Genomic DNA, 14,129 nt, shown 5'->3' with positions numbered 1-14,129 from the left:
GCATAGATTAGATTCTATTGCAAGAGAATCTGTTTCTCTAGACTTCTGACATGATTAACATTGCCACAATCTACTCTGCAGTTTAAAAAAAAAAAAAGAAGAGCCATTTCTCTCATTAAGAAATCAGCCATAAGAGGGGAGATGCTGCTCTGCGACTCCTTTCAACAGCCTTGGCTTCACATCCCACAACACCCAGCACAGTAACTCTCACTTAACAGGGGTAGGATAAATGTTAGTGGCATAGAATGGAATTGACATTTCAATAGCTCTTCTTGTGGGCAGAGGATGTTAATCTTCAGTAGAGATTATACCTATTATTTCCTTCCCTGCGATCAGCACTTACTCCCCTTTTCATAAGGGGAAAGCTAAAGAACAGGCTGAGTAAGGGATAACTTAAGTTACATTTTGCCCAGTGAATTGTAATTCACATTCTACTGTGACACAGAGCCATCTGGCAGGGCTCTGGCAGACAGCTAGCACTCCAGAAGAAACAGACATGACCTTGGCACATTCCAAACCAAGCCTCCCAGCCTTCCACAACTGCCATCATGGAAGAATTCTTTAGCCAAAGAGTAACAATAGTTTATTCTGCATTGGATAGAGGTTACAATAATGAAAATCTACTTAAACTTGGGTGTTAAAAAACAAAGTCATTTCCCATCCAAGAATACCCCCACCTACCAAAGTATACAACAGAGTAAAACTCCCAATAGTCAGAACTACAAGAACTTAAAGAACCTAGTTCCTACTCAAAAGCAGAGTTAGCAGTAACTGGATAAGGCCTGGAACAGTTTTTCCATAGAATGGTTTCCTCTTCAGAGTTCTACCAAAACCCCACATAGCTAACTTCTAGACCTGCATACAAAACTCACCAATCCCATCTACAAGCTTCATCACCACTTCTCACTGATGTGGCAACCTCCCACCTTTCTTACTGGCAAGCTTTAGGACCAGCCCTTGGGAAAATAAGTGCTAGAGTCCTTCCTCCCCTTATAAACCTGGGAACAACTGAGACGAGTTTTCTATAAGTACAAAGTTGCAGATTCGTCCAATTCTATCAGGTAACTGATAACTCCCTAGAAAAGGCCTCAAAATCAGTAGATTATAATCCTGCCAAGATATTTCAGTGGCTCATGAATATACAGGGGAAGAAGAAAAGCAAAACTACAGCTCTTCAAACCCCAAGTGGAATCCCACACACACACCCCCCACACGGCCCAGTCTGCATAGGCACACTCACTGGATGAAGGATGGTACCCAGAACGTTCTGGTTGTGGCAGCTCTCCAGAATGATCTGGACGTCTCTCTGAAGCAGTCGAGACTCGGTGAAAAATTTGGCTTCTGCGGCAAAAGGTTCTGGTGTTTCACTGCCGTCTGCTTCCCGTCGAAAAGTTGGGCACTAAAGCAAAAGTAAGGCGAGTGGGTGACGCAGCCTAATGGGAGTGCTGGGCTCGCTCAGGCCACAGGGAACCGTCCAAAAAGCACAAACCCCACAAAACTGAGCTTGGAAAGGTCTCAAATCAGGTCTTCCAACCCTTTTTAAAGCATACTGATAAAATGCAACTAGAGATATCATCATCCCACACTTTTTGGTAAAGCAAACAAAACTCATGTTACCATGGGGGAAATCATCTTAATTATATCAATACTTGAAAATGACCCCTTGCCAAGAAGAGATTCACCACTGCCTCGTTTTAAATCCCTGATTATTTCTTTAATCAAAATGGGTATTTTATAATGACAAGCCACACTCAACAAACTTCAGAGCCTCCCATCCCCTCCTCCCTAGGTTTCAACAATCTCAGCGTAGCCCACTCCAAACAGACCCTGAGTACTTAAAAAATAACGTCTTATTTGATCTAATTAGAACTGTCCAACTGCAAAGTTTAAAGTACTCTAGTCAATGTTAACGGCCCATACAAGAAAGAAACAGTACATACGAAGTCCCCAAGTAGAAGAGTCTGTCACTGAACGCTTCCACAAACCCTATCACCACCCTGTAGCCCAATGTATGATCTGACCTTGATCCCTGACAGCATGACCGTGACCAGGTAGTAGTCGGGCAGGAGCAGGGCCCTGACCACACTGCCGTCCCGCACGTGCTCGATGATAGCTGCATGACAGAACAAACGCCTTGAGTCACAGCAAAAGTCGTGCCGAGGATAAACAATGCCCAAACAAACTGCCCGGAATGCAGTTCCTCTCCCCCAAACCCCAAGAAAGCCTCCCTCCAAGAGTGACGAAGCACCGGCACATCACGAGTGTTCACACAACAGACTCCTGCCCAAACTATTCCTGGGGGATTTGGTTCAGACCAACTTCTACGTCTTTTGAACCTTCTGGGACCTCATGGCTTATACCTAAGCAACCTAGCTTACAGATAACAAAGCTTAATCTGTGTACTGAGTGCCTGGCAAAAAAATAACAACAATTCAGGATTGGTAATAATTTTATTTTACTGAGTCTGTAAGTTAATACGATCTCAAAGTAGGACCAAGAACTATAAAGAATGTGTGTGTGTGTGTGCATGCGTGCACGCACGGGCACACGCATACGTGTTTCGCTATATACAGAATACACATGTCTACCTTGAAGTTTTGGGGACAGTATTTAGGTAGCCATCTTTTAGAGAAAATAGGAAGATCCCCCATGTGCAAAATTACCAGCAATTTACTAGCTTGTAGCCGCAAAGGAATAACCTCAGCAAAATACATCTGATGCAACCTATATGAACTGGATTCAAGCTCCCTTCCAAAATACCAGGTGTTGTTTTACCCTTAACAATTTCCCTTGGGCACTAAAGCAGAATTGGTTTTATTAACCTCAAGAGCAGATAGAGAGAAATCACCCTGAGTCATATCCGTCTTTTCCCGACAGCCTCACCATTAACAGGCTTCTGGTGGTGTGAGTCCACAAAGTGCCTTGGGTTCTCAATGGTATACTTGAGGTCCCGGAGAGTATGTGAACCATTCCCCTCACTCCACATTCCTTTCTTAGCTGCTTTTGCTTGCTCCTCACACTCCGAAAGCCGGTTCTGCTCAGGACTGGGACGTAAGAAATAATAAACACATGTAGTTAGTGAATTCACAACAGAAATATCAGGCTCATCTTTGATTCTGGGTTTCTTCAGCAACTTCTCCCCTTGAAAAGACCAAAGACTTTGTTTCACATCTGTGGCTTCAGACCCAGGCCTATAAACAGAAACCCATCATGAGTGCAGCTTCTGGATTTCAGACTCAACAAACAAAACAAAAGATTCAATCATAACAGCATTTAATTAGAGTATCCAAAGAACACACGTCTCGGTACTGCCACCATCAGTGATTACAAGAGAACAAGCTGGTGGCTCAGAAGGGAGCCGCTCCAGGAGGGAGAGCTTCATTTAACCATCCCAGATTCAGGAACTAGAATCCGGGCAGAGCTCAGCAGGACACAGCGCAGGGAAAGTGACTAAGAACCACCCTTACTCCCTGTTGTCTGCAGAACAGAGCTGGGGAATGCAGAACAAATACCATTACAGACAATGTCACCCCAAAACTACTTACACATTCAATAAGGCCAGCTAAGCAAAGCAGTCTGAAGATGAAGACTCCTTCATTAGACAGGAAAACAAACTACATACAAGAGCAGCCAGAAAGTCAGTAGACAGACCGGAAAACAAAAACAAAAAAACAACCAAACCCAAAAATGGCTCTGCTCTTCTCTCTCTCATACGTATCTGAGCTGAAGTGAACCTGGAAAGCCTTTCCACAATGTCAGCGCCTCATTCCATCAACAGCCTTCTGCAGAAACTGAAGCTCCCGCCATGATCAGTAGGGATTTTCAACAGGGACTCCTAACCTACAATTTCTCAAGCCAGAAATCCTCAGTACTGCTCTTTCCCTCCTCCCCACAAAAAAAAAACAATCATCAGCTTCAGAGATCCAAAATTACTGCCAGAATTCCACAGGGGGAAAAAAAAAATGTAGCTTGAGATAGAAGCAAACATTGAAACTGAGAAACGAAGGCTTTAAATCAAGACAACTTTGGAGAAAAAAGGATTGGGACTCCAGAGGAGATATCTTTGTTGAGATGGTACAATACTGCTTTGGGTTTTTTAAAAATTCTTCATTCTGGTTGCAAACTGGATTCCAAAAAACACTGCAACAGTAATCATGCCAGCAGCTGTCCTCAAGACACAACTTTGGCGTGCTTCCAAAATCAGGACCTAAGACAAATGTCGGAATTCAACAAATTCCCACATGCTCACACCCCAATTATAAGCTCTAGCCAACGACTCTTTGGAGTCATAAAGGACCAAAGAAGTATATGGTGAATGACTTGACCACAAAGTCTATGAAGGCAGGAAGGAGGCAAACTGTACATTTTGGCCTTTCTTCCTCCCCATCATTGGTACAGTTCATGCAAAGATTTATCTAAAGCTTCTTCTACAGCTACAGTCATAATACAACAAGGATTTAATGATTTAAACAGCATCTTTGGGGAATTCCCTGGCAGTCCAGTGGTTAGGACTCTTCACTGCCACGGTCCCAGGTTCAATCCCTGGTCAGGAAACTAAAATCCCACAAGCCGTGTGGTACAGTCAAAAACAAAAAAAAATTTTAAAAAGCCAGGATTGGTTCAAGATGGCAGAGGAGAAGGACATATTCTCACTCTGTCTTGCGAGAGCACCGAAAGCACAACTAACTGCTGAACAATCATTGACAGGAAGACGCTGGAACTCACCAGAAAAGACACCCCACATCCAAAAACAAAGGAGAACCCACAATGAGACGGTAGGAGGGGCACAATCACAATGAAATCAAGTCCCATAACTGCTGGGTGCGTGACTCACAAACTGGAGAACACTTATACCACAGAAGTCCACCCACTGGAGTAAAGGTTCTGAGCCCCACGTCAGGCTCCCCAACCTGGGGTCTGGCAACGGGAGGAGGAATTCCTAGAGAATCAGACTTTGAAGGCTAGCGAGATTTGATTGCAGGATGTCAAGAGGACTGGGGGAAACACAAACTCCACTCTTGGAGGGCACACACAAAGTAGTGTGCGCATCGGGACCCAGAGGAAGGAGCAGTGACCCCATAGGAGACTGAACCAAACCTACCTGCCAGTGTTGGAGGGTCTCCTGCAGAGGCGGAGGGGTGGCTATGTCTCACCGTGAGGACAAGGACACTGGTAGCAGAAGTTCTGGGAAGTACTCCTTGACGTGAACCCTTCCAGAGTCTGCCATTAGCTCCACCAAAGAGCCCGGGTAAGCTCCAGTGTTGGGTCACCTCAGACCAAACAACCAACAGGGAGGCAACCCAGCCCCACCCATCAGCAGACAAGCAGATTAAAGTTTTACTGAGCTCTGCCCACCAGAGCAACAACCAGCTCTACCCACCACCGGTCCCTCCCATCAGTAAACTTGCACAAGCCTTTGAGATAGCCTCATCCACTAGAGGACAAACAACAGAAGCAAGAACTACAATCCTGCAGCCTGTGGGAAAAAAACCACATTTACAGAAAAACAGACAAGATGAAAAGGCAGAGGGCTACGTACCACATGAAGGAATAAGATAAAACCCCAGAAAAACAACTAAATGAAGTGGAGATAGGCAACCTTCCAGAAAAAGAATTCAGAATAATGACAGTGAAGATGATCCAGGACCTCGGAAAAAGAATGGAGGGAAAGATCAAGAAGATGCAAGAAATGTTTAACAAAGACCTAGAGGAATTAAAGAGCAAACAAACAGAGATGAACAATACAATAACTGAAATGAAAAATACACTAGAAGGAATCAATAGAATAACTGAGGCAGAAGAACAGATAAGTGACCTGGAAGACATAATGGTGGAATTCACTGCTGCGGAACAGAATAAAGAAAAAAGAATGAAAAGAAACGAAGACAGCCTAAGAGACCTCTGGGACAATATTAAACACAACAACATTTGCATTATAGGGGTCCCAGAAGGAGAAGAGAGAGAGAAAGGACCCGAGAAAACACCTGAAGTGATTACAGTCGAAAACTTCCTAACATGGAAAGGAAATAGGCACCCAAGTCTGGGAAGCGCAGAGAGTCCCACACAGGATAAATCCAAGGAGAAACATGCCAAGACACATAGTAATCAAATTGGCAAAAATTAAAGACAAAGAAAAATTATCGATAGCAGCAAGGGAAAAACAACAAATAACATACAAGGGAACTCCCATAAGGTTAACAGCTGATTTCTCAGCAGAAACTCTATAAGCCAGAAGGGAGTGGCAGGACATATTTAAAGGGATGAAAGGGAAGAACCTACAACCAAGATTACTCTACCCGGCAAGGACCTCATTCAGATTCAATGGAGAAATCAAAAGCTTTTCAGACAAGCAAAAGCTAAGAGAATTCAGCAGCACCAAAAGAGCTCTACAACAAATGCCAAAGGAACTTCTCTAAGTGGGAAACCAAAGAAAAGAAAAGGACCTACAAAAACAAACTCAGAACAATTAAGAAAATGGTAATAGGAAAATACATATCAATATTACCTTAAAGGTGAATGGATTAAATGCTCCAATCAAAAGACACAGGCTCACTGAATGGATACAAAAACAAGACCCATACATATGCTATCTACAAGAGAACGACTTCAGACATAGGGACACATACAGACTGAAAGTGAGGGGATGGAAAAAGATATTCCATGCAAATGGAAATCAAAAGAAAGCTGGAGTAGCAATACTCATTATCACATAAAATAGACTTTAAAATAAAGAATGTTACAAGAGACAAGGAAGGAAACTACATAATGATCAAGGGATCCAAGAAGATATAACAATTATAAATATATATGCACCCAACATAGGAGCACATCAATACATAAGGCAACTGCTAACAGCCATAAAAGAGGAAATCGACAGTAACACAGTAATAGTGGGGGACTTTAACACCTCACTTACACCAATGGACAGATGATCCAAACAGAAAATTAATAAGGAAACACAAGCTTTAAATCACACAATAGACCAGATAGATTTAATTGATATTTATAGGACATTCCATCCAAAAACAACAGATTACACTTTCTTCTCAAGTGCGCATGGAACATTCTCCAGGATACATCACATCTTGGGTCACAAATCAAACATCAGTAAATTTCAGAAAATTGAAATCATATCAAGCATCTTTTCTGACCACAATGCTATGAGATTAGAAATCAATTACAGGGGAAAAAACGTACAAAACACAAACACATGGAGGCTAAGCAATACGTTACAAAATAACCAAGAGATCACTGAAGAAATCAAAGAGGAAATCAGAAAATACCTAGAGACAAATGACAATGAAAACACAATGATCCAAAACCTATGGGATGCAGCAAAAGCAGTTCTAAGAGGTAAGCTTATAGGAATACAAGCCTACCTCAAGAAACAAGAAAAATCTCAAATAAACAATCTAATCTTACACCTAAAGGAACTAGAGAAAGAAAAACAAACAAAAGCCAAAGTTAGCAGAAAGAAAGAAATCACAAAGATCAGAGCAGAAATAAATGAAATAGAAACAAAGAAAATAATGGCAAAGATGAATAAAACTAAAAGCTGGTTCTTGGAGAAGATAAACAAAATTGATAAACCATTAGTCAGACTCATCAAGAAAAACAGGTAGAGGACTCAAAGCAATAAAATTAGAAATGAAAAAGGAGAAGTTACAACCGACACCACATAAATAAAAAGCATCCTAAGAGACTACTACAAGCAGCTCTATGCCAATAAAATGGACAACCTGGAAGAAATGGACAAATTCTTAGAAAGTTATAACCTTCCAAGACTGAACCAGGAAGAAATAGAAAATGTGAACACACCAATCACAAGCAATGAAATTGAAACTGTGATTAAAAATCTTCCAACAGGGGCTTCCCTGGTGGCGCAGGGGTTGAGAGTCCACCTGCCCACGCAGGGGACACAGGTTCGTGCCCCAGTCCGGGAAGATCCCACATGCCGCAGAGAGGCTGGGCCCGTGAGCCATGGCTGCTGAGCCTGCGTGTCCGGAGCCTGTGCTCCGCAACGGGAAAGGCCACAACAGTGAGAGGCCCGCATACCACAAAAAAAAAAAAAAAAAAAAAATCTTCCAACAAACAAAAGTCCAGGATCAGATGGCTTCACAGGTGAATTCTTCACAGGTGATGGCTTCACAGGTCAAATATTTAGAGAAGAGCTAACACCCATCCTTCTCAAACACTTCCAAAAAATTGCAGAGGAAGAAACACTCCCAAACTGATTCTATGAGGCCACCATCACCCTGATACCAAAGCCAGACAAAGATACTAAAAAACAAGAAAATTACAGACCAATATCACTGATGAATATAGATGCAAAAATCCTCAACAAATTACTAGCAAACAGAATCCAACAACACATTAAAAGAATCATACACGGGCTTCCCTGGTGGCGCAGTGATTGGGAGTCTGCCTGCTGATGCAGGGGACGCGGGTTCGTGCCCTGGTCCGGGAAGATCCTACATGCCGCGGAGCGGCTGGGCCCGTGAGCCATGGCCACTGAGCCTGCGCTTCCGGAGCCTGTGCTCCGCGACGGGAGGGGCCACAGCAGTGAGAGGCCCGCGTACCACAAAAAAAAAAAAAAAGAATCATACACTATGATCAAGTGGGATATATCCCAGGTATGCAATGATTCTTCAATACACACAAATCAATCAATATGATACACCATATTAACAAACTGAAGAATAAAAACCATATGATCATCTCAACAGATGCAGAAAAAGCTTTTGACACAATTCAACACCCGTTTATGATAAAAAATCTCCAGAAGTGGGCATATAGGGAACCTAACTCAACATAATAAAGGCCATATACGACAAACCCACAGCAAACATCATTCCCAGTGGTGAAAAACTGAAACCATTTCCACTAAGATCAGGAACAAGACAAGGATGTCCACTCTCACCACTATTATTCAACATAGTCTTGGAAGTCCTAGCCATGGCAATCAGAGAAGAAAAAGAAATAAAAGGAATACAAATTGGAAAAGAAGAAGTAAAACTGTCACTGTCTGCAGATGACATGATACTATATATAGAGAATCCTAAAGATGCCACCAGAAAACTACTGGAGCTAATCAGTGAATTTGGTAAAATTGCAGGATACAAAATTAATGCACAGAAATCTCTTGCATTCCTATACATTAATGATGAAAAGTCTGAAAGAGAAATTAAGGAAACACTCCCATTTACCACTGCAATGAAAAGAATGAAATACCTAGGAATAAACCTACCTAAGAAGACAAAAGACCTGTATGGAGAAAACTGTAAGACACTGATGAAAGAAATTAAAGATGATACAAACAGATGGAGAGATATACCATGTTCTTGGACTGCAAGAATCAATACTGTGAAAATGACTACACTACCCATACAGATTCAGTGCAATCCCTATCAAATTACCAATGGCATTTTTTACAGAACTAGAACAAAAAAATCTTAAAATTTGTAGGGAGACACAAAAGACCCCAAATAGCCAAAGCAGTCTTGAGGGAAAAAAACGGAGCTGGAGCTGGAAGAACCAGATTCCCTGACTTCAGACTATACTACAAAGCTACAGTAATCAAGACAATATGGTACTGGCACAAAAACAGAAATATAGCTCAATGGAACAGGATAGAAAGCCCACAGATAAACCCACGCACCTATGGTCAACTGGTCTATGACAGAGGAGGCAAGGACATACAATGGAGAAAACACAATCTCTTCAATAAGTGGTGCTTGGGAAACTGGACAGCTACATGTAAAAGAATGAAATTAGAACACTTGCACAAAAATAAACTCAAAATGGATTAGAAACCTAAATGTAAGACTGGACACTATAAAACTCTTAGAGGAAAACATAGGCAGAACACTCTGACATAAATCACAGCAAGATCTTTTTTGATCCACTTCATAGAATAATGGAAATAAAAGCAAAAATAAACAAATGGGACCTACTGAAACTTAAAAGCTTTTGCAAAGCAAAGGAAACTACAAATAAGACGAAAAGACAACCTCAGAATGGGATAACATTTTTGCAAATGAAGCAACGGACAAGGGATTAATCTCCAAAATATACAAGCAGCTCATGCAGCTCAATATCAAAAAAACAAACAACCCAATCCAAAAATGGGCAGAAGACCTAAATAGACATTTCTTCAAAGAAGACATACAGATGGCCAAGAAGCACATGAAAAGCTGCTCAACATCACTAATTATTAGAGAAATGCAAATCAAAACTACTATGAGGTATCACCTCACACCAGTTAGAATGGGCATCATCAGAAAATCTACAAACAACAAATGCTGGAGAGGGTGAGGAGAAAAGGGAACCCTCTTGCACTGCTGGTGGGAATGTAAATTGATACAGCCACTATGGAGAAGAGTATGGAGGTTCCTTAAAAAACTAAAAATAGAATTACCATATGACCCAGCAATCCCACTACTGGGCATATACCCAGAGAAAACCATAATTCAAAAAGACACATGCACCCCACTGTTCATTGCAGCACTATTTACAATAGCCAGGTCATGGAAGCAACCTAAATGCCCATCAACAGACGAATGGATAAAGAAGATCTGGTACATATATACAATGGAATATTACTCAGCCATAAAAAGGAACGAAATTGGGTCATTTGTAGAGACGTGGATGAATCTAGAGACTGTCATACAGAGTGAAGTAAGTCAGAAAGAGAAAAACAAATATCATATATTAATGCATATATGTGGAATCTAGAAAAATGGTACAGATGATCCGGTTTGCAGGGCAGAAATTGAGACACAGATGTAGAGAACAAACGTATGGACAACAAGGGGGGAAAGTTTTGGGCGGGGGGGGGGGGGGGCAGGTGGATGAACTGGGCAATTGGGATTGACATGTATTCACTGATGTGTTTAAAATGGATAACAAATAAGAACCTGCTGTATAAAGAAATAAATAAAATAAAATTCAAAAATTCAAGAAAATAAATAAATAAAATAAAAAAACAAACAACAACAACAAAAAAAACCCAGTATCTTTAGCCTCCAAATTACTGATGTAGCTTAGACTTTTCAGAGACTAAAGTGTTAATTAAAGCCAGCTGCAACCCATCCTACTGAGTGAGCCTAACATGATATATGTACTATAAACCTTACATACCTAAAATTCATTTCTAACAAATTCACACTGACATTAACAACAAATACATTTTACCTATTACTTAAGTATATATAGATCCATAAACCAAAACAGGCCTAAAAGGCTTTGGAGAGAGATAAATATTCCCCGACCTTAAAACATAACCATTGAGCCCCTGTCAGTTTTGCTAGATTCCAATCAGCAGATTTTGCCTGGAATTTGATTTATTCAATGTGCTTTATTTTACATTTACTTATTCCTTGTACCTCATATAATATCGTACATCTACCTGTTGTTTGGTTTGTTGTCTGTCTCCCTGTTAAATTGTTAGCAGAACCTAAGTGTCTTTGTTCACTGCTATATTCACAGTGTCTAGAACACACCCTGGCATATAGTAAACGCTCAATAAATATTTGGGGATGGATGGATAAATACTCTGGAACTCAACATCTACGGTGTAAGGCATAAGTCTACTGATTCTTATGAATATAAGAACATCACTGCTTCGTCTCCAAGTCTGTTTTTGAATTACACACATCAAATGCCACTAATGAATGCTGAGTAACCTCCTCGCTCAGAAAAATACACACGTACACCTGGGCAGGAATATCCTAGAAGCCATGAGAACACCAGACATTACCTATTTTATGTCGGGGGCAGGAATGAAAATGCAGCAAAGCCAGTGTAGAGTCGACTCCCCCAGTTCTCACTGTAGTGTGAGAGGAAGTCAGACAGTCAGAAGAGTAATGGACACTTACTTGTTTGCTCTCATGCCTTCTCTCCGGGTGGCCAAGCCCTCTGCAACCAGAGATTCTGCAATGTTTTCCCCATTGGTATCTGAGGAGGAAAAAAGAGGTGCGAATTTTGTGTTTAAATCCAATAGCTCCATGAACAATAGCTCCAATAGCAAGAGAGCTCTCATGGGACCACTTTCACCCATAGCTCTTCAAGGAATGATGCTGCCAGCGAACGGGACAAGGCAGCAAGGTAGGGTTGGGTTTTCCGAAAAACCTCTTCTCCCCCAAAATGTCTAGTCTCTAGGACCCAGAGGTCTATAAATCTTCTCTGGACTAATTTTCTCGTGTATCTCCTGAGCCAAAGGCAATCTCAGGAACTCCAGGAGACTGACAGGGAAGCAAGACACATGCAGCAGCCCAGGAAAGGATAACTAACACTGACCTAAGGAAGAGAGGTCTGGCACCAAATGCGAATTCTGCCACTTAATAGGTCTTTCAGCATCTTGATACACGTACTCATCTATAAAATGGGAAGAGTACCTGCCGAGATGGGTTCTTGTGAGAATTAAATGTGTGTAAATCGCCAAGCGCAGTGCCAAGCACACGGCAGGAATTCACACAACAGATTCAAAAGGCAGCCCCCCCCACCTGGACAGTCAGACAGATTCACCTAGGACTGCCTACGATGTTTCACACTGGCAAGTCCAGTTCCTCTCAGGATGTCCTGTTCTCTGCTCCAAGAGGCCACCAAGACAAGCAAGCCACACCATTTGACAAACAGTTTCTCCTAGTCTCAGAGATGCAGGGGACAGCATCTTGATTTCCAATCTCACACGGCAGCCTTCAGAGCAGGCAAGAAAAATGAAGTGAAACATAAAACACAAGCTGATAAGACGCCCCCTGAGCACTTGAAACATTAATTGCATTTCCACACTGCTGAAAAAGCTTTTAGGCTCTCTGTATTCTCTGAAATCTCTGCTTGTCAGCCAAAATGATAAAAGAAGACAGCTATGAGGGAATCACCACATAAAAATCTTTAATACAGCAGAGAACAAGCTCCTAGATAAACTGAAACACAGCAGTCTAGCTGATAGGTAACATCAGCATAGAATAAAATTCTCTAGGGTTTATGCATTCAGTACACTATACATAGACTTCCACAAGCAACAACAAGCTTACATACCACCCCCAAACTCAACCTAAATGCCTTGCCATTAGCCCTGTCCAAATTTTTGAAGCACATAAGCCCCTGTTCCTACTGCCAAAAACAAAAAAATTTGAGATGAATGCTGTTCACGCAAAGAACGTTCAGGTTCTGAAGCTGAGCGTGGATCACAAGAACCTTTCCACTGAGGTTACTGCTGAGGCCAGACACAGACACACACAGCTACCTGACATCAGTAAATATTACATTGGTTCTTTCGAAGCAACAGGAATAATCCCACAGAGTGGAAAGTCAAAAGGAAAGACTCCACAATGATGGGGAAAGTTGAGCAGTAAGGTACCAAGAGGTCGGGGGTAGAAAGAATGAAGGCATGGTACAGACAAGGCGAACGGCCATAAAATCTCCAGTCAACAGCAAACGCAACAGCTCTCGGACAGCTCCTTGGCACAGAGCGCTTTGAAAGGGCTGCTGGCTGGCCCACTTCTAAATGAGTTCATTGCTCCTTCAAAAGGGAGAAAAATACAATTCTCTGGGCCAAACTCCCAAAGAAGGTAACAAAATGTGGTGGATAGAATACTGAAAACAGGGAATTTGTAGGGAAAAGATCTGATGCTTGCTTATTACTAACCAAGGTATGATTGTGATCAAGTCACAATTGGGGCTGGTACTCAGAGCAGGTGGGTGACTATATTTTCTCCAAAAGTTGAAGACTAATCAATCATCTCTCTCTTTTTTTTAATAAGTTCTGGGTTAACCACAAACTCTCAAATTCTGTCATTCTCCTCCATCATAAAAAGAGTAGCCACGGGGCTTCCCTGGTGGCGCAGTGGTTGAGAGTCCGCCTGCTGATGCGGGGGACACGGGTTCGTGCCCCGGTTCGGGAGGATCCCGCATGTCGCGGAGCAGCTGGGCCCGTGAGCCATGGCCGCTGAGCCTGCGTGTCCAGAGCCTGTGCTCCGCAACGGGAGAGGCCACAACAGTGAGAGGCCCGCGTACCGCAAAAAAAAAAGAGTAGCCACATAAACAACAGGGATTTACTGTATAGCACATGAAACCATATTCAGTATCTTATAATAACCTATAGTGGAAAAGAATCTGAAGCTACACAC

At 42.0% G+C, this 14,129-nt stretch overlaps 1 protein-coding gene across 1 annotated transcript in view; it reads right to left on the bottom strand.

The window, feature by feature from the left end:
- The window catches only part of SND1 (staphylococcal nuclease and tudor domain containing 1), a 419,523-nt gene that overhangs the window by 362,271 nt on the left and 43,123 nt on the right, over positions 1-14,129 (bottom strand). The window contains exons 4-7 of the mRNA XM_065883390.1: positions 11,877-11,955; positions 2,884-3,044; positions 2,022-2,113; positions 1,241-1,399 (exon numbers count right to left, since the gene is read on the bottom strand). Of these exons, the coding sequence (XP_065739462.1) occupies positions 1,241-1,399; positions 2,022-2,113; positions 2,884-3,044; positions 11,877-11,955 (491 nt within the window). The remainder of the gene's footprint in view (positions 1-1,240; positions 1,400-2,021; positions 2,114-2,883; positions 3,045-11,876; positions 11,956-14,129) is intronic.

Source organism: Phocoena phocoena, chromosome 9, assembly GCF_963924675.1.
Source record: "Phocoena phocoena chromosome 9, mPhoPho1.1, whole genome shotgun sequence".
NCBI lineage: Eukaryota > Metazoa > Chordata > Mammalia > Artiodactyla > Phocoenidae > Phocoena > Phocoena phocoena.
This window is presented reverse-complemented; position numbering and strand designations above follow the sequence as displayed.